Source organism: Stegostoma tigrinum, chromosome 2 (genome assembly GCF_030684315.1).
Source record: "Stegostoma tigrinum isolate sSteTig4 chromosome 2, sSteTig4.hap1, whole genome shotgun sequence".
In the NCBI taxonomy this organism is placed as follows: Eukaryota; Metazoa; Chordata; class Chondrichthyes; order Orectolobiformes; family Stegostomatidae; genus Stegostoma; species Stegostoma tigrinum.
The window spans coordinates 28331671-28355109 of NC_081355.1; the positions used below are offsets into that span (position 1 = coordinate 28331671).

Below are 23439 nucleotides of genomic sequence, written 5' to 3' on the forward strand. Positions count from 1 at the left end.
GATGCTCATTTTTCTTTCTTGCTGGATCAATAACCTGAACCAGTCACAGCCCATTACTAATTTACACCGAGTTTTTGATACCAGCCTATGCAAGACAAAGGCAGGGCTGACTTTTTTTCAGAAGTAAAAGGTCACTTGTGATGCTTAAATGGCATAGTTCTGTAATCAGCATCACATAGTATTTTAATCATCTTCATATCTTCAACAATGACAGGTGCATCAGCAATTTACTCACATTGGTTAAGTTTATTAGCTTTTTAAATCAAATGTGCATTTTTAGAGTAACATACAATTTCATATTACAAGTTGTAATAATAGTAATAGTCATAAATGGTACCATTTTGGTATTCTAGTCACAGGCTCACAGGAGACAGTCAATGCTCAAGTGTTGGACTGTAGATCTAGCTACACTGTGCTAGCACCATTTTGCTGCAGAATGCAGACTCATCCCTTAAAACTCCCTGGGTTCAGGCAAATTATGAATTACCCCAGCAGTATGTTACTAATGTGCAATAGATGCAATCTTAGCGTACCAAACATTTTCACTCTCCATAAAGTACTGTACCAGTACAAGATCAGTACAAATAGATTTTTTAAAAACCTTTTTGTATTGCTAATATCAGAATAGGAACAAATATATTCTAAAGTTCTGTGCAATAATCACAAAATAAAATCTTTTGTTTTACTATTTTGGGAAGGTTTATGTACAAATTTAACCTTTTATATCATGTGTTATCCAAAGCACAAAATGCCAGCAGCAGCTGTAGTTTTTTTTTGTGTTTAGCTTCTGAATTCAAGCTACATCACTGGTATCGAATTGAATAGTGCAGTACCTTGACAGTTTTTGAACTGGAAAGACAGAAGGAAGAAACTAAACTTAATGCCATTCTCTTTTTCAAAATAGGGTATATTAACACCATTATGTTAAACTGCCACTTCATTTGGCATAAAGTATCTTTTCTTCAATTTAAAATCTCTTTTTACTCCAGTTCCCCACCAAAAGAGAACAATTGACTACGTTTCTCTATAACATACTTATTTGCAGTAGAAATAAATCACATCACAACTGAAAGTTATTTGTTAAAAGGCAGATTAGATTCTCTCACATTCAGTCACTCACTGGCTTCATTGACAAATAACTTCGGTGATAAATGTCCAATAACAACATGGAATACAGTCTTTGCGTGTCACCGCTCATCCTTTGTGCTCCCATCGGCTTGCTCAACAGTCACTGCACTGCCGTTTCCAAATGGCACTTTCCTGTTGAAGTCTTTGTCTACGTAGAATTCTGCCCATAATGGACAGTGGTCAGACGCAACTCCTCCCCATGACCAACAGTCAGGAATCCAGGGGTTGGTGAGACCTTCCCTAATAACAGCCCAATGACCTACATAACATGGGGGGAACAAAAGAATTGCAAATGTATTTAGGAAGGCAAACCACACTCAATAACAGGGAGCTGCAGAGAGAGACGGAAAAGAAGCCTTTCTTCTTTATCTGACACTGTAACCCGTGGTAATATCTGAATTTTTTTTAAAAAAGTAAAGCTTAAAAATATCAAACTACTTGTCAAAGGCAAATACAAATCAGAAATAAAATTGAACTCGAACAGTTGAAGTTATTTTTGCACCAAGTATTATCAGAGCTATTTATGACAGTGTTTAACATGGACGTAAATTAAGTGTCGAAACCTCCCTATCACTTTAACTCTCTCTCCTTCTCTTACCATATTCCTTAAAACTTATCTCTTTGACCAAACTTTTAATCACTCATCCTAAAGCCTGCTTATATAGTTTAGTGCCAATTTTTATTGCTTCTGAATGCACACAACAAGCGAAACACAACAGATTAACCAGTACCTCAAGTAAAACTACAGCAAAATTTGTTCTAACCATCACCTTATCAACTGGCACTCTTGACAAACCCGTAAAAATGAAATACCTCAAACATAGCAATCTACCACAACGCCTGAGTATTTATGCTGTAAATCAGAATGCCAAACCTGCAGGAGAAAGCAAAGAACACAACCATGGCCAATGTCATTGGCACCACAGACGTGGTGCAAGAGGAATATTCAATCAAGCAGCAGGAGGAAGAGATACTGACTGAGAAGACCCATGAGACCAAGAACCAAGATGACCAGACAGTTGATGTTAGTGGATTTTGTGGATTACCGTCCAGAATATGAGGGGATAAAGGAACTGGTAGCTGCAGCCACACGAGCGGAGGCACCTGAAGGCATTCTCATATCTGGAGGAGAGATGGGCATGCCACTGGGATGGGTTGAGGGGGGTGCAAAGGTGGTGGTGGTGGGAAGTCACAATGCAGAGCGTGCTGCTCATAACTGACAGAGTATAGTGCATGCAAGATCCTTTCACTGCTACGCTTCAGTTTACACTCAGTGTTTTTGTAGGATGGGCTGGAGAGGGTGCGTTGACTGAACCGACTGGTTTCATCTCTGACCAGCTTCAGGATTCCCTGGCTGAGTATATAAGCACTGATGGGTCTCTGTCTCCCTGTATTTTCTATGGTTTTTTCAGTTATGTATAAAACATTGATTTTAGGAGGTGCATTGATGTTTTTACATAGATTTTTTTGAGGTGATGTTGACATCTCAAACCTTTGTTTGGTCAGGGTTTACTGCAGTTATGCATACCTCGATTATCCAGAATATTTGATCAACTGGTACACTCCTGGTCCCACAGGTGCCAATTAATAAAACATTTACTATATATACAATTTAAATACCATCACAGAAAAATGGCTGCAAACAGGCAGAGAATGGGACCTGAATACTGAAACATATATAGCATTTGAGGAGGACAGGAGGTTATGAAAAGGTTGAGGAGTGATCTATTAATTAATGATAATATTACCGCAATAGAGAGGGATGACCTAACTTCAGGAAATAGGGATGTAGAAACGGTCCCGGTAGAATTGAGAATAGATAAAGATGAAAATTAATCAGTGGGAGTGGAATGCATGGCCCCTAATAGTAACCACATGGCAGGATGGAGAATAAAGGATGAAATTATGAGAGATTGTCAGAATGGTACAGCAATAATCACGTGGCGATTTAAATCTACATGCAGACTGGAAAAATAGTATAGGCAAAGGTAGATTAGATGAATTCAATGAACTAAATGGAACGTAGGCTTTATTAGATTGGTATTGTGCAACGAATGAGATTAATTGATAATCTCGTAGGCAAGGGGTCCGCCTTGGCATCAATCATAAATTATTGAATTTTACATTCAATTTAAAGGGGAAAGGAGGTCCAAAACAGGTATTTTAAAAAGTTAGATAATGAAAATTACAAGGACACAAAAGCAGAACTGGTTAAAATGAGCTGGTATAATTGGATTCTTTCTTCTTTGGCAAGATGTAACGAATGCTGTGCCACATGGACCATGTTGGAGCTTCAACTTTTCACTATTTATAGAACTACTTGCAGATATGCAGGTACTAATGATGTAAATGAAGATATGGTTGTTGAATTTACTCTTACACAAAGATAGGTAAGAAAGTAATATATGAAGAGAAAACAAGAAGGATATATAGGGATAAAGATAGACTAAGTGAATAGGCAAAGATCTGGCAATTGGAGAATACTGCAGGAATATGTGACATTGTCCATTTTGGCAGAATGTTAAAAAATCTAAATGTGAGAGATTGCAAAGCTTGCAGAGAATATGGATGTCCAAATGCGTGAATTGCAAAAGATGAGTATGCAGGTACAACAAATAATTAAGAAAGCTAATGAAATGCTACTGTTTATTGCGTGGAGAATTAAATACAAAAGAAGGAAGGTTACGTTTCAGTTGCACAGGATGTTAATGAGACCACATTTTTTAATAATGTACAATATCAGTCTCCTTACTTAAGGAAGGATGCAAGTACATTGGAAGCAGTTCAGAGATTGTTTACTAGATTAATGTCTGGATTGGTGTTTGTCTTATGAGGAAAGCTTGGACAGGCTCGGCTTGTATCATCTGGGGTTTAGAAGAGTAGGCATCTCTATTGGATCCTGAAGGGTTTCGTCAGAGCAGACGCAGAAAGGATATTTCCCGTCTAAATCATCTTGGCTAATGACCATGGGCAGCTACACATGACACTGTTTGACCACTATCCCATTGCCCACCTCCAGTAGAAAGAATGATAACTAGCCTTCAAAGAACAAAACCTTCACATTTTCCATAATTTCATTGTATTCATAATAGGGTATTGTGGTACCCAATGAATCTTTGTTCATACTTGTATTGTATCCTGGGGTGCTGGCTTTGCTTGATGGTGCCATTAATTGCTCAGAGTCATTAGTGCTATTGTTTGTCATTTCTATTTGATTTCAGAATCTTGCTCATGATAGCAGTACTGGGGCGATTGGGAAAATGAAACAGACCCGATTTGCCTTTAGTTCTGACTCACCAGTGCATTGTCATGACATGAATCTAACAGGATCTTAGTTTTGAACACATTCGTGTCACTTTGGCTGGTCACCATACCCCTTCTCTGGTAGCTCTGAATAAGAGCTTACTGTCCCACTGGTAACTTTGGAAATTCTGCATTTTTATTGTGCATATTTGTCATTTTGCAGTTTTACACGCTGCTGTTCTAAAAGGAACATTTTGCGTATAACTCAGTAAATTTGAATACACTGGCCTGCCAAACGTGAACTCTGCCAGGGATGGATGATTGCACTCGGTGATTATGGTCTCAAATGTAACATTTTAATGAGCAGATCTTGCTTCAACTGCCGACAATGGAGGATTACATTTTTCACTGGGTGAATCATGCTTTCAGCTAGAGCTTGGAGCTGGGATAACGCAAAGAGGAAGTAACATGATCAATAATCCATTTTTCTACACATCCTGGTTTGGTTTGCCAATACATTGTGGAGCATTATCTGTAATAATCTCTCTTGGGATGTCAAATGATCTAAAATGCAGCTCAGAGTGTGTGTAATTGATGAATTGATGAATGATGGGGTAAAAGTAGTCAATGATAACGAAATAAGTCATTTCCACGAACATGAAAAAGATGCAATTCCACTCAGGACCAAGAATGAGCAGGCAATTTATACAGTATCAATGGCTGTTTGCATTAACTTGGCATATACTCATGACATGTCTTGCAGTTCTTAACAAGCAGAGATGTCACTGCTAATACTAAGCCAATATACTGGCTCTCTTACAAGTCTTCTCAGCTCTCTCATGTGGGCATAAATTGGAAAAGAAGTTGTTAAACAATATTAGGTCATAATGATTCTATCATGATGACCTTCCTTCCTTTACAAATGACATCTAGAAAGATGCCTAGCTCATCCCAAAAAAACCAGCAAGTCTCTTGTGTTCGTGAACATACTGAATTGAATAAGTTCATCCTTCAACAATGTTTTTCTTTCATTTCTTTAGCATGGAATCTTTTTCTATACCTCCTTGCAATGGTTAGCCTTCGAACTGAGTGGAAGGTACTAAGTCAATTGGACAACATCTTAAAATTTGATTTTACTAAGCAATCCAGATGTAATTCTTACCATTATCTGGAAGTCACACATTCTGGCCTTCCTTTATATTACAGTTCCTTCATTTAATAAGTATCTTTTGTTGAAAAAAACAAAATGTTGGGCACTTGGGAAAGAGAGTTGATTTGAACAATGGATTTCCTCTGTGGTATTAGCTACATGGAGATGCACAACTGTGGGATCTACACCACCACTTCTGGTATATTTATAACATTTCAAGTATAGATGGCAACTTCATTATAAATTCAAACAACAGGAATTTATGAATAATTTGATAGCACCAAGGCTTTCAGACCAGAAATCACAGAATCCTTACAGTCCAGCAAAAGGCCATTTGGCCCATCAAGTCTCAAGGATGCTCCAAAGAGCACTCCACCCAGGCTCAGGCCTCCACCCTATCCCTGTATTCACACTGGCTAATCTACATAACTTTGGGTAGCACGGTGGCTCAGCGGTTAGCACTGCTGCCTCACAGCGCCAGGGGCCTGGGTTCGTTTTTCCCTCAGACAACTGTCTGTGTGGAGTTTGCACATTTTCCCCATATCTGCGTTGGTTTCATCCCACTGTCCAAGGACGTGCAGGCTAGGTGGATTGGCCGTGCTAAATTGCCCGCAGTGTTCAGGGATGCGTGGATTAGGTGAGTTTATGGCATGGGTCTGGGTGAGATGCTCCCAAGATCAGTGTGGACTTGTTGGGCTGAAGGGCCAGTTTCCACACTGTCGGGATGCTATGGATCATTCTATACATTGTACATCCTAGATACTATGGGAAATTTGACATGGCCAATCCACCTAAACTTTGGATTATGGGAGGAAACCAGAGCACCTGGAGGTAACTCATGCAGACAGGGGAGAAGGTACAAACTTCACATAGGCAGTCACCCCAGGCTAGAATTGAATCTGGGTCCCTGGCGCCTTACATTATAACAGTAGTTCTGCAACAGGCTAGTTAGAAAGGAGCATCCAGATCATTTAATTTAACCACATATCTACCTTGTGACTTGTACAGTTTTTACTTAAGAAAAAAAGAACAAATTGTATAGTTTGCATGGCTGCCAATTTGTCCTGATCAGATTTGATTCATACCTGAATATGCTTTCTTGAGTGAGCGACTGATCCAGATGTTGTCCGTAGACTTTGAACCCTGGGGGTTCTTAGTGCTAATATTTGTGTAAGTATTTGCTGGAACACAGTGAAGGAATCTTTCCTTTCGTAGGAGATCAAAAGCATTCACATCAGGTGACAGATTGAAGTCCCCCAAAATAACAATGTCCTTTTCACCTATGAATAAAATAAACCATTTCAACAATTTTAGTCATCAACAGCTCTATCTGGTTTATTAATAGCGTGCAGTCAATCACGAGGGAACAGTTTTAATCCAGGGTGCATTCAACATGTAAGAGAATTCAGTCTCTTCAGCATCGAAGAGCTACCATTAACATCCCTGAATCTGGATTTGACTCAGTATTACTATTTTTTTCTTCAATAATAGAAGTTTTAGGAGATTTAAACTTTTCCCTGCTACTGGCCTGAAGGAACAATCTGGTTCTTTAGTCATTTTGGTCTGATGAAGTGATTGTCCTCGCACATTGCAACACAGGACATCAGTTATTTGTACGAGTTGAAGTTATCTAGGGAAGCCAGCAGTAATTGTAACTCGGAATTGACAAAGGTGATGCTCCGAACTAAAGAGGGCTAGGTAGGGACATTTGTGACCAGTGTTGTAGAGATGAAAGTAAATAATCTCTGTAATTTGGCAAATGTGGATTTCAACTGGAGTTGAAGATATTAACATTATAACAGGCTCTCGTGTTCCTAACACTGTACCAGGAGGCCTGGGTTCAAGTCCCACCTGCTTCAGAGGTGTGTTGTAATATCTCTGAACAGGTTGATTAGAAAAACAGGTTAAATAACAAGAGAATTAAAAATAGCATTATAACAGTGACTTCACTTCAAAAGTATTTAATTGACTTTCAGGTACTTTCGAATATCTTGATCTTGAAAGGTGCTACATACGTGGATTTTAATATAGACAGATGAGAGGTATGGCATTTTGAAAAGTCAAGTCAAGGCAGGAGTTTCATGGTGAATGGCAGAGCCTTATAGAGTGACATTATAGAGTGAACAGAGAGACATTGGAGTTCAGGTGCACAGTTCCCTGAAAGTGGAGTTGCAGGTAGACAGGACAGTGAGTTGGGAAGTTATGTCGGAGTTTTGTGTTCAGTTTTAGTCAGCTTGCTAGAGGAAAGATGTTATTAAACCGGAAAGAGTGCAGAAGAAATTTACAAGGATATTGCCAGGGACTGAATTCTGGGGAGAGGTTGGACAAGCTAGGACATTTTTCTTTCGAGTGTAGGAGACTGAGGGGGGATCTTATAGAAGTGCATAAGATCATGAGAGGCATGGATAGGGTGAATGCACTCAGTCTTTTTCCCAGGGTTGGGGAATCGATGACTAGAGGGCATCAGTTTAAGGTAAGAAGGGAAAGAATACACATGAACTTGAGGGGCAATGTTTCTTTATAGAGGATGGTACGCATATGGAATAAGCTGCCAGCAGAAGTGGTTGAGGTGGGTACTTTAACAACATCTGAAAGGCATTTGGATGGGAAAGGTTCAGAAGAATATGGGCCAAGTGCATGGAAATGGGGTTAGTGTGGATGGATTTTTTGGTCGGCATGGACAAGTTTGGGCTGAAGGGCCTGTCTCCATACTGTAGGACTCTGTGACTCTATGACATAGGAGCATAGAGTCATTGATATCTACAGCAGTGGAAAGGAACCTTCAGCCCACTATGCCCATACCGGTTAGAAACAACCACCTATCTATTTCAATCCCATTTCCCAGCACTTAGTCGATAACCTTGCATCGCAAGCACACATCTAAATAGTTCATGAAATTATTTATTTCATTATTTCAAACAATTTGGTTCAGCATAGAGGAGGTGAATGGATTCAGCGCCAAAAAAATGAAGCTTTTGACACAAGCTAAACACAATGGCTTCAGTCTTCCAAATAAACAAACAATCATTGAGTAGGGAGGCTGTTAAAGCTGAATGAATGATCGCAGTTAGCAACTTGGCATGTAATTCAGTACAAGGGATCTAACTGGTCTTTGCAATGCTCTAACAACAGACAACAGAATGCAACTACTGAACAATACAAAGTTGTGAAATGTTGGGCTGCAGCTGGGCAGACAGAATGTATGACTTGAAAAAAAAATCAATTACTTAAATGTTTCTGGACAGACAGAATCAAGTTCAATGGAACACTGCAGCATTTCTTCAGAATGAGATTAGAACCATACTTGAAATTAGTGCTAAAATGAGATTTTAAAACTGCCTTAAAATTAGAACTTAATGGTAATTAACATCTAATCAGTTTTTACTGGTTCCCTGTCTAAGGTATTAGTTATTGTGGTTGCCTGTTTATTAACTAGTTGTAAATTGTGAGTTTTGTCATGACTGTGTAAGAGTCATATTATTTTTGTACAGAAGGCTAGGCTCACCAAAATACAGAATCTTGCTAAGTGGCTTCCAGGATCATATGGCTATCCCCATTGATTCGTTTCAGTTGGAAAAACGGATAGCTGGGGTATTACCTCAACATCAACTCAAAGTGGAGCAATTTGGAATTCAATTACCCCTTGACTAACACAACAGGTCCAATAGGTTCACTGAGTTCTGAGGAAGCGTTGTATCATGACATATCAGACTTGAATTGTTAACTCTGTTTCTCTCTCCACAGATGCTGCCAGATCGGCTGAGTTTCTAATGTACATTACATTAGGCCTATACTAAAGTTTGAGAATTCATAATTTCAGAGAAAAATGTTACAGGAGATCGGAAGGGCCTCTCAAAGAGAGTTCCAGGAATACAAATGCTAACTCTGCGGAACTCTGATTCTTAACATTAAAGCAGCCATTTTGAATTTTTATCTGCTGAAGACAGGCTAAAGGAACATTTTGAAAAGATCACCAAGAAGATCTCTGACAGACTGCATCAGTTCACATCAGAAAGCTCTCAACTGGGAGAGGACAAAGGCAAGCCAGCTAAGAACTGCTGTGTACTGAACTAGATTACCAAGGGACCATCACCTGCAATGCCATAAAAGAGACATAAAGGAGCCTTCACTGCTTTCCAGAACTTGTTTTGCTCAAATCCATCTGTTAAAGCAACCTCCAACTGTTCAACTTCAGAAACCATTGTAGTTGCTGAATTCCATTTTCAAGTTGTCAACCCCTTCAACTCAGAGAATTTTTCAGTAACTCACAAGCCTGCAATTATCATCAACTCACCTTCCTTCAGTCTATTTTTACCCATATCTACTTTTAACCTTTGTATCTTCTTGTACTAAAAACTGTGTTACTTTTATTTACTTAACCATTGTCAGCAATGGTTAGATAATAAACTGACCTTTAGCTTGCTTAAAGCTTAAACTTTGTTGCTAGTTATATTTAAATTGTAACATTTAAAGGAATTGAAAAAGGGTTTAAACAAACTGTATACGTTTACAATTATTTGAGGTTTAAAGATTTACTAAGATGTTTCCTGGACTGGAAGGTTGGGTTTGAGAGAGAGGCTGGACAGGCTGGGAGTTTTTTTTTCCCTGGAGTGTAAGAGACTGAGGGTTGACCTTATAGAGGTCTATAAAATCACAAACAAAACCTACACAGTGGTTTTCAGCATGGAAACAGGCCCTTCAACCCAACTTATCCAAACTCTCCAGTTTTCACAATTAATCTAGTCCCATTTGCCTGTATTTGATCCATATCCCTCCATACCTATCCCATCCATGTTTCTTAAAATGACAAAATAGTACTTGCCTCCACCTTACCTCTGGTAACCTGTTCCAGGGGCTCACCTCCCTCTGTGTGAGAAAATTGCCCCTCTTTTGGATCTCTCCACTCTCACCTCAAACCCATGCCCTCTAGTTTTAAACTCCCCTAACATAGAGAAAAGCTGAGATAACAAGGTGTAGAGCTGGATGAACACAGCAGGCCAAGCAGTATCATAGGAGCAGGAAAGCTGATGTTTTGGCCCTAGACCCTTCTTTTTATGAAGAAGGGTCTAGGCCTGAAACATCAGATTTCCTGCACCTCTGATGCTGCTTGGCCTACTGTGTCCATCCAGCTCTATACCTTGTTATCTCAGATTCTCCAGCATCTGCAGTTCCTACTATCATAGGGAAAAGCTGTTGGCTCTCTATCTTATCTGTGCCTATGGTGATGTTATAGACCTCTCTAAGGTCACCCCTCAGTCTCTTACACTCCAGGGGAAAAAAACTCCCAGCCTGTCCAGCCTCTCCTTATAACCCAAACCTCCCATTCCAGGAAACATCTTAGTAAATCTTTTCTGCACTCTTTCTAGTTTAATAATATCCTTTCTATAGTAGGGTAACCAGAATTGTATGCAGTACTCGAAATGTGTACATCTTGTACAGCTGCAACAAGATGTCCCAACTCCAACACTCAACGCTCTAGCCACTGAAAGGAAGCAAGTTGAAAGCCTTCTTCACCACCCTGTCTACCTGTGACTCCACTTTCAAGGAGCTATGAACCTGTACCCCTAGATCTCTTTGTTCTTTAACATTCCCCAGAGCCCTACCATTGACTGTGTAAGTCCTGCCCTGGTGTGACTTATCAAAATGCAACACCTTGCATTTATCTAAATTAAACTTCATCTGCCATTCTTCAGCCCACTGGCCCAGGTGATCAAGATCTTCCTGTAATCCCAGACAACCTTCTTCACTGTCCACTATGCCACCAAACTATGTGTCATCCACAAACCTGCTGACAGTACCTCCTGAAAAGTTAAACAAATTATTTATTTAAATGATGAGCAACACTGGGCTGTATCCTTCGATGGTGGTGTTTATTAAGTTAAGAAAAAATATTAATAAAAACAATCATATCTTAGGGGTGGAATACCAGTGGCAGTACAGTCTATGTAATAAATAAAGTTTGACAAATACTTTGTTTTCATGTCAATATATCTGAGATATATATCTCCGAATGAAATGATTCTTGGTTTGAAAGGTGATCAAAAATACTAGAAAACACCAGAAATGACCTGTTAAACATCAACTGCTTGGCAGTGTAGACAACCCAGCATCCTCATAAGCAAAATAAAACTTACACCTCCACTGAGGACTCATGCGCTCAGCTTTATTCTTCCCTTACTGAGCAAATAATGTAACGTTGGCATAGATGCTGTTGAGATATCACCAGTCTGTGAAAAGACCTGCACTTCTACTACATCTTTTACAACCTCAGGGGCTCCACTAAAGCACTTCACTGTTAATAAAGTATTTTTAAAAGGTGTCATCACTGTTGTTGCAAATTCTGCAGCTAGGGAGCAAGCAAAAAGCAGTAGTAATGCTAGTTGAATAATGAATATTGGCCAGGCCACCAAAGTCATTCCACTGCTTTTCAAGTTAGAAGGTAGTATTGGCCATACATAAATGAGAAACTAGATCAAATTTACAGCCAATGCATAGTACAGTAGCTTCGTACATCAGAAATAATATCCAAAAATACTGTATTTAAAACATTAGGGTTACTGTGTGACCTGGTCATTTTCTGAAATAATCCCTCAAAGTTGGTGCAATATTAACCATCGATTAAAGTTAACTGAACAGCTCAGAAACTATGCATACAGACGGACAAATTTGTTATACATAGCATAGCATTTTGTTAATATTATTCCCATGTACAATGATGGTAAGTGCAGAGAAGTACAGAAATGTGGCAAGGAATCAACAGAAACCAACCATCACATCCTTAGGTCAGGAGCAGAAGGAAGAGAAAAAGAAATAACAATTGTACATGTGGTAACATCAGGTCCACATTCTTGGAAATAAACATTAACATTATTAAGCATAACTGTAAACAAAAAAATGGTAATAGAGGAAATGAAAACAGAGTTGGAGAAACTCAGCAGGTCTGGCAGTGTCATTGATTTCCAAAGTGTGATATTAAACTCGAAATGTTAATTTGTTTGTCTCACTGCAGATACTTACAGACACTTTCTACCCTTCTTCAGGTACTCAGCATTCCAAGAACTAGACTTTTATTATTCTGCAAGAGACAACATCTTCTGAAACCCTAAAGACTTGGGTTCCAGTTCCACGTGATTGGACATGGAATGACAGAGCTCCTTACACACTCGGTAGCTATTCTTGGAGTAAAGGTACAGAGAACCCAACTTGCTGCTTCACTATAGCCAAGGCTTCCCGTAAGAAATTACTGCAGATAAATTAGACAAAGGGTGGAAATTTTTTTTGCAAACAGTGCAGTGTTTTACCTCTCAGGGTCTCCTGGAGAGTGTCTGTAAACAGAGACATTGGATGGCTATCAGTGTGAGTTTTCTCTTCTGTAGGGACTGCTCCTTTCAGATGGATATTTACCAGGGTAACATTCATTGTTCCAAACTGCAGAAACAAAACACAAAAAGTAGGAGTGGGGCAAGGACAAAGATCACTACAGCAATAGTTATAGGGGACTCTATAGTTAGGGATACAGATGGGCGCTTCTGTGGACGTAAGAGAGGCTCCTGGATGGTGTGTTGCCTCCTGGGTGCTAGGGTCCAGGATGTCTCTGAAAGGGCAGAAAGCATTCTGAAGGGAGAGGGTAAACAGCTGGAAGCTGTGGTACAATTCAGTACTACCGATATAGGTAGGATGAGTGACGAGGCCCTGCAGCAGCAGTTCAGGGAGTTAGGTAGAAAGTTAAAGAGCAAGACCTCGAAGGTTGTAATCTCGGGATTACTCCCTGTGCCACGTGCCAGTGAGGCTAGAAATAGGTGGATAGTGTGGCTCAACAACGTGGCTAAACAGATGTAGGAGGGAAGCTTTCAGATATCTGGGCCATTGGGATCTCTTCCAGGGTAAGTGGGACCTGTACAAGAAGGACAGGTTGCACCTAAACCGGAGGGGCACAAATATTCAGGCTGGGGGGGGAGGGGGAGAGGTTTGCTGGTGTCAATCAGGATTGATTTAAACTAGCTTGGTGGGAGGGTTGCAAACAAAGCAGAGGTGAAAGTACTGAAAGAGAACTAGAGAATAGGGCCAATAGGACTCAGAGGAAGCGCAGGCAGGGTGTGGGTGCTGACCAAAGTGGATCTGGTGGAACTGAAGTGCACATGTTTCAATGCAAGAAGTGTAACAGATAAAGCAGATTCACTTAGAGCTATGGAACTATGATGTTGTTGTTATTACAGAGACTTGGTTAAGGGAGAGACAGGATTGGCAGCTTAACGTTCCAGGATACAGATGTTTCAGACGGGATAGAGGGGGATATAAAAGGATGGGAGAATTGCACTACTTGTTAAGGAGAATATCATGGCTGTATTGCAGGAGGACACCTTGGATGGCTCATACAGTGAGGCAACATGGGTAGAGCTCAGGAACAGGAAGGGTGCAATCACAATGTTTGGGGTTTAGTATAGGCCTCCTAACAGCCTGTGGGAGATAGAAGAACAGATATGTAGGCAGATTTTGGCAAGATGGAAGAGTAACAGCATTATTGTAGTGGGTGATTTTAACTTCCCATATATTAACTGGGACTCACTTACTGCTTGGGACTCGGATGGGGCAGAGTTTGTAAGGAGCATCCAGGAGGGCGTCTCGAAACTGTATGTGGATAGTCCAATTAGGAAATGGGCAGTACCCAATCTAGTATTGGGGAATGAGCCTGGCTAGGTGGTCAACGTCTTAGTAGTGGAGCAGCTTGGGAACAGTGATCACAATTCAGTGAGTTTTAAGGTACTGATGAATAAAGATTGGAAGGTGCTAAATTGGGGGAAGGCTAATTACAACAATATTAGGCAGGAACTGAAGAATGTAGGTTGGAGGCAGATGTTTAAGGGCAAATCAATATATGCTATGTGGGAGGCTTTCAAGTGTAAGTTGTTCAGAACACAGGACTGGCACGTTCCTTTAAGGATGAAGGATAAGTATGGCAAGTTTAGGGAACCTTGGATAATGAGAGATATTGTGAGCATAATCAAAAAAGGGAAGCATTTATGAAGGCTAGGAGGCTGGGAACACACGAAGCAAGGGTGGAATGTAAGGAAAGTCAAAAGAAACTTAAACAAGGTGTCAGGAGGGCTAAAAGGAGTCATTGGCCAACAGGATTAAGGAAAATCCCAAGGCTTTTTATACATATCTAAAGAGTAAGAGGGCAGCCAGGCAGAGGGTTGACCCACTCAAGGTCAGGGAAGGGAATTTATGTGTGGAGCCAGAGAAAATGAGCAAGGTATTAAATGAGTACTTTGCATCATTATTCACCATAGAGAAGGACTTGATGCATGATGAGTCTGGGGAAGGGCGTGTAGATAGTTTGGTTCATATTGAGAACAAAAGGGAGGAGGTATTGGGATCTTCAAAAACATTAAGGTAGACAAATCCCAAGGGCCTGATGGGGTATAACCCAGGATATTGAGAGAGGCAAGGGAGGAAATTGCTGGGGCCTTTAAGGAAATCTTTGTACCCTCACTGGCTACAGGGGAGATCCCAGAGGATTAGAGAATAGCCAATGTTGTTCCTTTGTTTAAGAAAGGTGGCAAGGAATATCCAGCTAATTACAGGCCAGTGAGCCTTCGGTCAGTGGTAGGGAAATTATTGGAGAGGATTCTTTGAGACAGGATTTACTCCCACCTGGAAATCAATCAGCATATTAGCAAGAGGCAACATGGTTTTGTGAAGGGGAGGTCATGTCTGATTAACTTGGTTGAGTTTTTTGAGGAAGTAGCAAAGATGATCGATGAGGGAGGGCAGCGGAAGTTGTCTACATGGACTTCAGTAAGGCCTGTGACAAGGTCCCTGATTGGCAGGCTGATACAGAAGGTAAAGTCGCACAGGGTCGGAGGTGAGCTTGCAAGATGGATGAAAAACTGGCTCAGTCTTAGAAGACAGAAGATAGCAATGGAAAGGTACATTTCTGAATCGAAAACTATGACTATTTGGCTTTCTTCAGGAATCAGAGTTGGGACCTTTGCTGTTTGTAATATATATAAATGATCTGGAGAATGTAACTGGTCTGATTAGTAAGCTTGCCGATGATACAAAGGTTGGTGGAATTGTAGAAAGTGATGAGGACCATCAAAAGGATACAGCAGGATCGAGATCGGCTGGCGACTTGGGCAGAGAGATGGCTGATGGGGTTTAATCCGGTAAAATGTGAGGTAATGCATCTTGGAAGGTCTAATCCAGATGGAAAATATACAGTAAATGACAAAACCCTTAAGAGTTCTGATAGGCAGAGGGATCTGGGCATATAGGTACACAGGTCACTGAAAGTGGCAACGCAGGTGGAGAAGGTAGTCAACAAGGCATACAGCATGCTTGCCTTCATCGGCCGGGGCACTGAGTTTAAAAATTGGCAGGTAATGTTGCAGCTTCATAGAACCTTAGTTAGGCCGCATTTGGAATATTGTGTTCAATTCTGGTTGCCCCACCACTAGAAGAATGTGGTGGTTTTGGAGAGGGTACAGAAAAGATTTACCAGGATGTTGCCTGGTATGGAAAGCATTAGTTATGAGTAGAGGTTGAAGAAACTTGGGTTGTTCTCACTGGAATGACGGAGGTTGTGGGGCGACCTGATAGAGGTCTACAAGATTATAAAGGGCATAGGCAGACTGGACAGGCAGAGGCTTTTTCCCAGGGCAGAACAGTCAGTTGCTAAGTGCATAGGTTTAAGATGTGAGGGGCAATGTTTAAAGGTGATGTACGAGGCACGTCTTTTTTTAAACACAGAGGGTAATGGGTGCCTGGAACTCGCTGCCAGGGGAGGTAGTGGAAGTAGATACTGTAGTGACTTTTAAAGAGCATCTTGACAAAATACATGAATACAATGGGAATAGAGGGATATGATCCCTGGAAGCGTAGGGGGTGGTTTTAGTTGGGACGGGCAGCATGTCAGTGCAGTCTTGGAGGGCTGAAGGGCCTGTTCCTGTGCTGTAATTTTCTTTGTTCTTTGTTCCAACAGAATGGGAGAGTCACTGTAAGCAATGGGAATACGTTGAATGAGGGTTGGAAACTCCCTCTGAATGGCTGGGAGAAAACAAGCTCTGCAAAGGAGTCACCACTATAAACATTCCTGCTCGAGATAATTACAGGAACACAAATTCAGTATGTAATACCAAAAGGAAAATTCACTGTAATTCACATAAATTCATAGACAAGCACAAAAATAACGTTATGGAGACTTTTATTATCAAACTTCGCACAACTTTCAATTAAAGTGCTCAAATGTTCGTACTCTCACCTGATTTGGAATAATGTGAGTTCACATGCTATTCCTGAAATAAGCACAAAATCCAAGCTGAATATGCAGTGCTCCCTTCAGTGCTGCACCCAAGTATCAGAGAGGCTCCCTTTTAGCCAAAACATTGAGCCTAAAGCTCACTTTGTCCGCTCAAATTTAAGTAAAAGGTGCTATAGTACCATGAAAAGAACACAATGTCTCCAAGTGTCCTCAGTAACCTTCATCCCTTATCCAACGCTGTTTTTAAAATAAATGGATTGCCAGATTCCTTACCAATTGCTGTTTGTGGGATCTTGCTGTGCACAAACTGGAGCCACCTTTGCTATAATACGAAGGGAATTGCACTTTAAAAAAGTGCTTCATTTGTTGCAAAGTTCCTTATGATGTCCTAAGGTTGTGGAAGGTGGTAAATATGGGTTTATAGTCATAGCCTAAAACAGGTATGAGTGTCATTGATAATAAAATGTGAGGCTGGATGAACACAGCAGGCCAAGCAGCATCTCAGGAGCACTCCTGAGATGCTGCTTGGCCTGCTGTGTTCATCCAGCCTCACATTTTATTATCTTGGAATTCTCCAGCATCTGCAGTTCCCATTATCTCTGAGTGTCATTGATGTGTTTCTCAGACAATATTAAAAAATAGTTTAGATGCTATTGATTTCTCATTCTACGTCAACTTCCCTCACTCCATCACACCTTACCCCACTCCCACGTCTTCCCCTCTGCCAAAAGAAGGCAGTTGTCACTTTAATGCCACCAGCAGCTCCAGTTGTCTCATCCAAGTGGCTACTTCATGTGAAGAGATTGTGTCAGCAAACTGTGGGCATGTTGAAATCTAAGAATTTGCTTCCTCTGTTGTGGGACACAGAGCCAAAGCCAGACTACATTTACTACAAGCATTTACTAATTATACCAATGAAACTATGGCTGGATACAATGTTCATTTTTAAAGCTGCCTGCCAAAATCAGAAACAGTTGGAATTGTGTTAGGTTTGTGTAGCATTAAAGACTTAACTCTTCCAGTACCTTGATTAGACTTAGCACTTTTTTTCTGAATTACAAAAATAAAAAAAAGAGGTGGGGTCGAAGGTACAAAGCAGATTTAAAAGAATGATCCTAGAGCAGAAATGCAAGTCTCAGGGCAGAAGGTGTTGTCGTGTAATTTCACTGCATTAGTAATCCAGAGTCCGACACTGCGACCCTGAGGTAAAGAGTTCAAACCCCACTGAGGCAGCTGCTGGATCTAAATGGAGTTAATAAAATCTGAAATTGAAAGTTAGTTTCAATAATGGTAGCCACAAATCTATCATTGATTACTCTAAAAATTATCTGGTCCATAACCATGCTTTAGGGAATAAAATCTGCCATCCTTACTTGACGTAGGCTGCATGTGCTGGAATATACACTAATATGGTAGATTCTTGACTGGGTTCTGAAATAGCCTAGAAAGAGCAATTTAAGAGCAATGAGGGATAGACAACAAATATTGGCCTTGCCAGCAATTCTTACATCCCATGAAAGGATTAAAGGCGACAGAACAATTCGGATTATATTCTCCAGGGACGAGAATGTTATTGGGTGACCTAGCAGAGGTTTTAAAGTTATGCACGGGATTTGATATAAAAACATGGAGAAACTGTTTCTCTTGTGGAAAAGTTCAAAACTGCAGGCCGTAAATATAAGACAGTTACTGTCAATCCAATATGGAATTCCTGAGAATTTCTTTCTACCACGAGGAATCGTGGAGGTGAACATGGTAAAAGTTTTCACAGGAAGATGGAGAAGTACACAACAAAAGAAGAAAGGGAAAGTTGTTCAGATTGGATGAGATAACAAGGTGTAGAGCTGGATGAACACAGCAGGTCAAGCAGCATCAGAGGAGCAGGAAAGCTGACGTTTCAGGCCTAGACCCTTAGTTTGTGTGGGGTTAAGCACTGGCTGGAAAACATCACATTTCATAACCATATTTGAATTTCTAAGCACGAATCTTTGTGAATCGATCAAAAAGAAAACATTTCAAGGCTATAAACAAGGCCAGTAGCATCATTCCTCTACTAGAACATAGAACATAGAACATAGAACAGTACAGCACAGAACAGGCCCTTCAGCCCACAATGTTGTGCCGACCATTGATCCTCATGGATGCACCCTCAAATTTCTGTGACCATATGCATGTCCAGCAGTCTCTTAAATGACCCCAATGACCTTGCTTCCACAACTGCTGCTGGCAACGCATTCCATGCTCTCACAACTCTCTGCGTAAAGAACCTGCCTCTGACATCCCCTCTATACTTTCCACCAACCAGCTTAAAACTATGACCCCTCGTGCTAGCCATTTCTGCCCTGGGAAATAGTCTCTGGCTATCGACTCTATCTATGCCTCTCATTATCTTGTATACCTCAATTAGGTCCCCTCTCCTCCTCCTTTTCTCCAATGAAAAGAGACCGAGCTCAGTCAACCTCTCTTCATAAGATAAGCCCTCCAGTCCAGGCAGCATCCTGGTAAACCTCTTCTGAACCCTCTCCAAAGCATCCACATCTTTCCTATAATAGAAGTATAAACATACATCCATAATTCCTGTTCATACAGGATTACACATCCTTGTCTCCTTTACTGATATATAATGTACTTATGCTATTTCTTCTTATCTCCTGGAAGGTTAATGGGATAAATTCACCCATATCCCAGACCTGTTCTTATATTGCTATTATAGCTTCTTCTCAATTAACCTTAAATATATAGAGTAATATCTTTTTATTAGCAAGCTTACTGCATAGTCATTATATCTGATACATTAAGAAAGTAAGACATAGAAACTAGAATACACTATCTGGCCATTTGGCCTGCTCTGCCACTCCACAAGATTGTTTGCATATTTTGCTATTTTCTTCACTTTGGGAATGATGTGGAATATTGGAAGGACTTGCTATTCAATACATTTTGTACACTCCCTCTGTATCTAGGTACAGAATGCCATCCTGAAAATTGGCCCTTTATCCTTACTCTCTGTTTTCTATTAGTTAACTGATCCTCCGCCCATGCTAATATTCTACTCTCATACAATGGGCTTTTATTAAGTAGCCTTGATCTAAGAATCAATTTAAAAATAAACAGTAACCCAAAGAAGACAGATGTCCCTATCATGAGTCTTTGGAACTCTTCCTTAAAAGGCAGTGTAAGTGAAGTGTTTGATTATTTTTCTGGCATTATAGGCAGTCCAGAGACACAGTGTTGATCCCAAAATTGGAGGATTTTCTTATGAGGAGATATTGGGTTAAGTTTGTACTCCTTGGAGTTTAGAGAATGGCAGGGGATCTTATTGAGGGTTTGAAGGGTAGATGTGGAAAGACCATCTTCCCTTGAAGGAATGTCTAGGACTACAGGGTGTAATGTCAGGATAAGAAATCACCCATTAAAGACAGAGCTGAAGAGCTTCTCTTCTCTGAGGATAGTACATTTATGGAATTCTTTACTGTGGAGGCCTTTCGAAGCTAGATTGTTAAGTATGTTTAAGGCCAAAATAGACAATTATATGGGGAATCAAGGATTATAGGAATAAAACAATAAAGTGGAGTTCAAGATTATCAGATTAACCATGATGTCATTGAATGGTGGAGCGTACTCAATGGCCTACTTCTGTTCCTACATCTAACGGTCTTATAGACTCTTAGTTCTGGATTCTTCCACAAGAGAAAACATACTTTCCATATTCACCTTGTCAAGACCCTTCATGGTTCCTTCAATCAAATTGCCTTTTATCCTTCTGAGTTACAAGTACTCAAATTATTCCCTCCCTGAGCTACCTGCTACGCTCCTCACATGCAGGCTTTTGACATTGCTGACATTTATTGAAGAAGCTAACATAACTACAGGAGCAAAGGTGTTGAAGGGGCAGAAAAAGACCTTTCACCTTGAAACATCCTACATAAGGCTTGGAGACACATGGTTTCCCATTTCCATTGGTTTGTGCATTCTCCAGTAGGAAGGCAGTTTTCAGCTCGACTCCAGCACTGCTGTCCCAAAGATAACCCACATACTCTGCAGTCTGTAGAAAAGCAACATTTAGAAAATAAGATATTCACATGTCTCATCAGAGATTAGGTTAATCTAGTTTTTGCTCTCTTGCAGTCTGAATTTGCTAAATAATGTGACGAGATTTTTCCACTGACAACTTCAGAGTGGAATGAGTGAAAGCCTGAAAAGAAATTGCAATTATCCAACGCCTTGCATGATTTATGGACATCCAAAATGATTTACAAGAATTAATAACAGATAACAAAGTGTGGAGCTGGATGAACACAGCAGGCCAAGCAGCATCTCAGGAGCACAAAAGCTGACGTTTCGGGCCTAGACCCTTCATCAACTCTGATGAAGGGTCTAGGCCCGAAACGTCAGCTTTTGTGCTCCTGAGATGCTGCTTGGCCTGCTGTGTTCATCCAGCTCCACACTTTGTTATCTTGGATTCTCCAGCAGCTGCAGTTCCCATTATCACTGATACAAGAATTAATAATCTTTTTGAGAACAGTTTGGCAACGTTATCATGTAGGAAATACAATAGCTAATTTGTACATTATGTAAATAATGTACTGTTATCTAATCTGTTACAGTGATAATAGTTGAAGGATAAGCAATGACTAGAACACTGAAAAGACTGCGGTTTTCCAAAAATAGTGGCATAGAACCATTTTGCATCAACTTAGAGGGCAGATAAGTTGCTGTTTGTTGATATTTAATCATAGAATCCTTACAGTGTGAAAACAGGCCCTTTGGCCCAATAACTCCACACCAGCCCTCAGATCCCACCCAGACCGGTCCCCCTACAACTCTCACAATCTACACATCCCTGAATACTACAGATAATTTAGCATGGCCAATCCACCTATGCATCCACCTGTACATCTTTGGACTGTGGGAGGAAACCTGAGTACCTGGAGGAAACCCACACAGACTTGGGGAGAATGGGCAAACTCCTCACAGACAGTTGCCCAAGGGTGGAATTGAATCTGGATTCCTGGCGCTGTGAGGCAGCAGTGCTAATCACTGAGCCACCGTGGAGTCCCAAATTTGATATGGACAAGCAAGCTTTACATCATCCATAGCAGAAACCCATGAAGCATCATTAACTGCAACTCCTAATCTATTGAACACCAAGAAGGTCAATTGCCATTGTGAATAGAGCATCGGAACACCATCACTTCAAATTTTCTAAGTCAAACTCTATTTTGGCCTGGGCATAAAGTTTTGAAAAATCAAGATGGCGGCATCCAGGCTACTCAGCCTGGGGGTCCTCTATTTTATCTGTTTTTTCGTTTCTTTTTCTCATTCTTCTTCTCTTTTAAATTTGTGCTTTTTAAAGTTTTTTTTAAATCTTGGAGCTGCAGTGACATCATTGGAGCATCTGAGGGCCATTGCAGATTGGGGTGGAGGCATAGAATGGAGCAGGCCTGAGGGCGCGAGCGGAGCGGGACGGCCAGTGGTCTGGAGGCCCCAAGCAGAGATGGATGGACAGTGAGTCTGTACGCCCCGAGAGGAATGGGACAGCAAGTGGTCTGGAGGACCTGAGAGGAGATGGACGGCCAGTGGTTCGGACGCTCCGAGCAGACGTGGGCTGGGAAGTGGTCTGGAGGCCCTGAGCGGAGATGGGCGGCCAATGAGTCCGGAGGTCTGGGGATGAGTGGGACAGCGAGTGAGTCGCAGAACGGGGACAGGGACAGTGACACTTGTTGGACTGGGGACTGTCGCAGGCTTGTGAGCCTGGTCAGACCATGTTGGAAAGCCCCTACATTGATCAACTGCAAGCCCTTTGTAAAAGACTGTAATGTTTATCATTTTAACTTTCATTCATATTAAGAATTCTATGATTAAATATCAACATATAATAAGAATAACTGTAAGGTAATGTAACTTTCTTTTTCCTCATCCATTTCGTACCTAGGTACTTTGTACCTAAAATGGCACTATGTAGGGTGACATCGTAAACTTTTCACTGCACTCCTGTACACTTGAGCGCACATTTAGAATTCTAAATTCTGTTCTATCATTGATAGGTTAAAATCCTGGACACCATACGCAACAGCATTTTTGATGCATCTTTTCCACTTGGACTTTCTCAAGGGCAACTGGGAATAGACAATACATGGTGACTTTGTGAGCACCTTTCAGAGGCTAATAAGGCGCTAACAGGAGGAAACAGTTTCCATCACAAGAGAAAAATTATTTGACAAACTAATGGGGCTAATGACAGACGATTCACCAGGACTTAATGACCTGGTGTTAAAGATTTTAAAGTAAGTGGTTGGAGATAGTGAAGGCATTGGCCAAAATATTCCCGAACTCAATGGATTCCAGGGGGATTCCAGCAGATTGGAAAACTGCTAATCTGATATTCCGGTTCAAGAAGAGAGGAAGTCAGAAATCAAGAAACTTTAGGCCAGCTAGCCTACCATCAGTCATTAGGAACATGATAAGAATCCAACACTCAGGAAGTAGCAGCAGAGCCTTTAGAAAAGCTTAACAGAATCAAACAGAGTCAACATAATTTTGAGAAAGTGTAGTCATGTTTGACAAATCTGCTAGCGTTTATTGAGTATATTATAGACAGAGTAAATAAAGAGGAATTAGTAGAACTAGTGCATTTGGAGTTTGCCTTTAGAAG

At 40.7% G+C, this 23439-nt stretch overlaps 1 protein-coding gene across 3 annotated transcripts in view; it reads right to left on the reverse strand.

The window, feature by feature from the left end:
- Window positions 1-226: 226 nt before the first annotated feature.
- Window positions 227-23439, reverse strand: part of eepd1 (endonuclease/exonuclease/phosphatase family domain containing 1) — a 151115-nt gene continuing 127902 nt past the window's right edge. For all 3 annotated transcript variants that reach the window (XM_048520090.2, XM_048520072.2, XM_048520082.2), the window contains exons 6-9: window positions 20695-20829; window positions 12823-12949; window positions 6607-6801; window positions 227-1387 (exon numbers count right to left, since the gene is read on the reverse strand). In XM_048520090.2, coding sequence (XP_048376047.1) covers window positions 1188-1387; window positions 6607-6801; window positions 12823-12949; window positions 20695-20829 — 657 coding nt within the window. In that variant the 3' untranslated portion in view covers window positions 227-1187. The remainder of the gene's footprint in view (window positions 1388-6606; window positions 6802-12822; window positions 12950-20694; window positions 20830-23439) is intronic.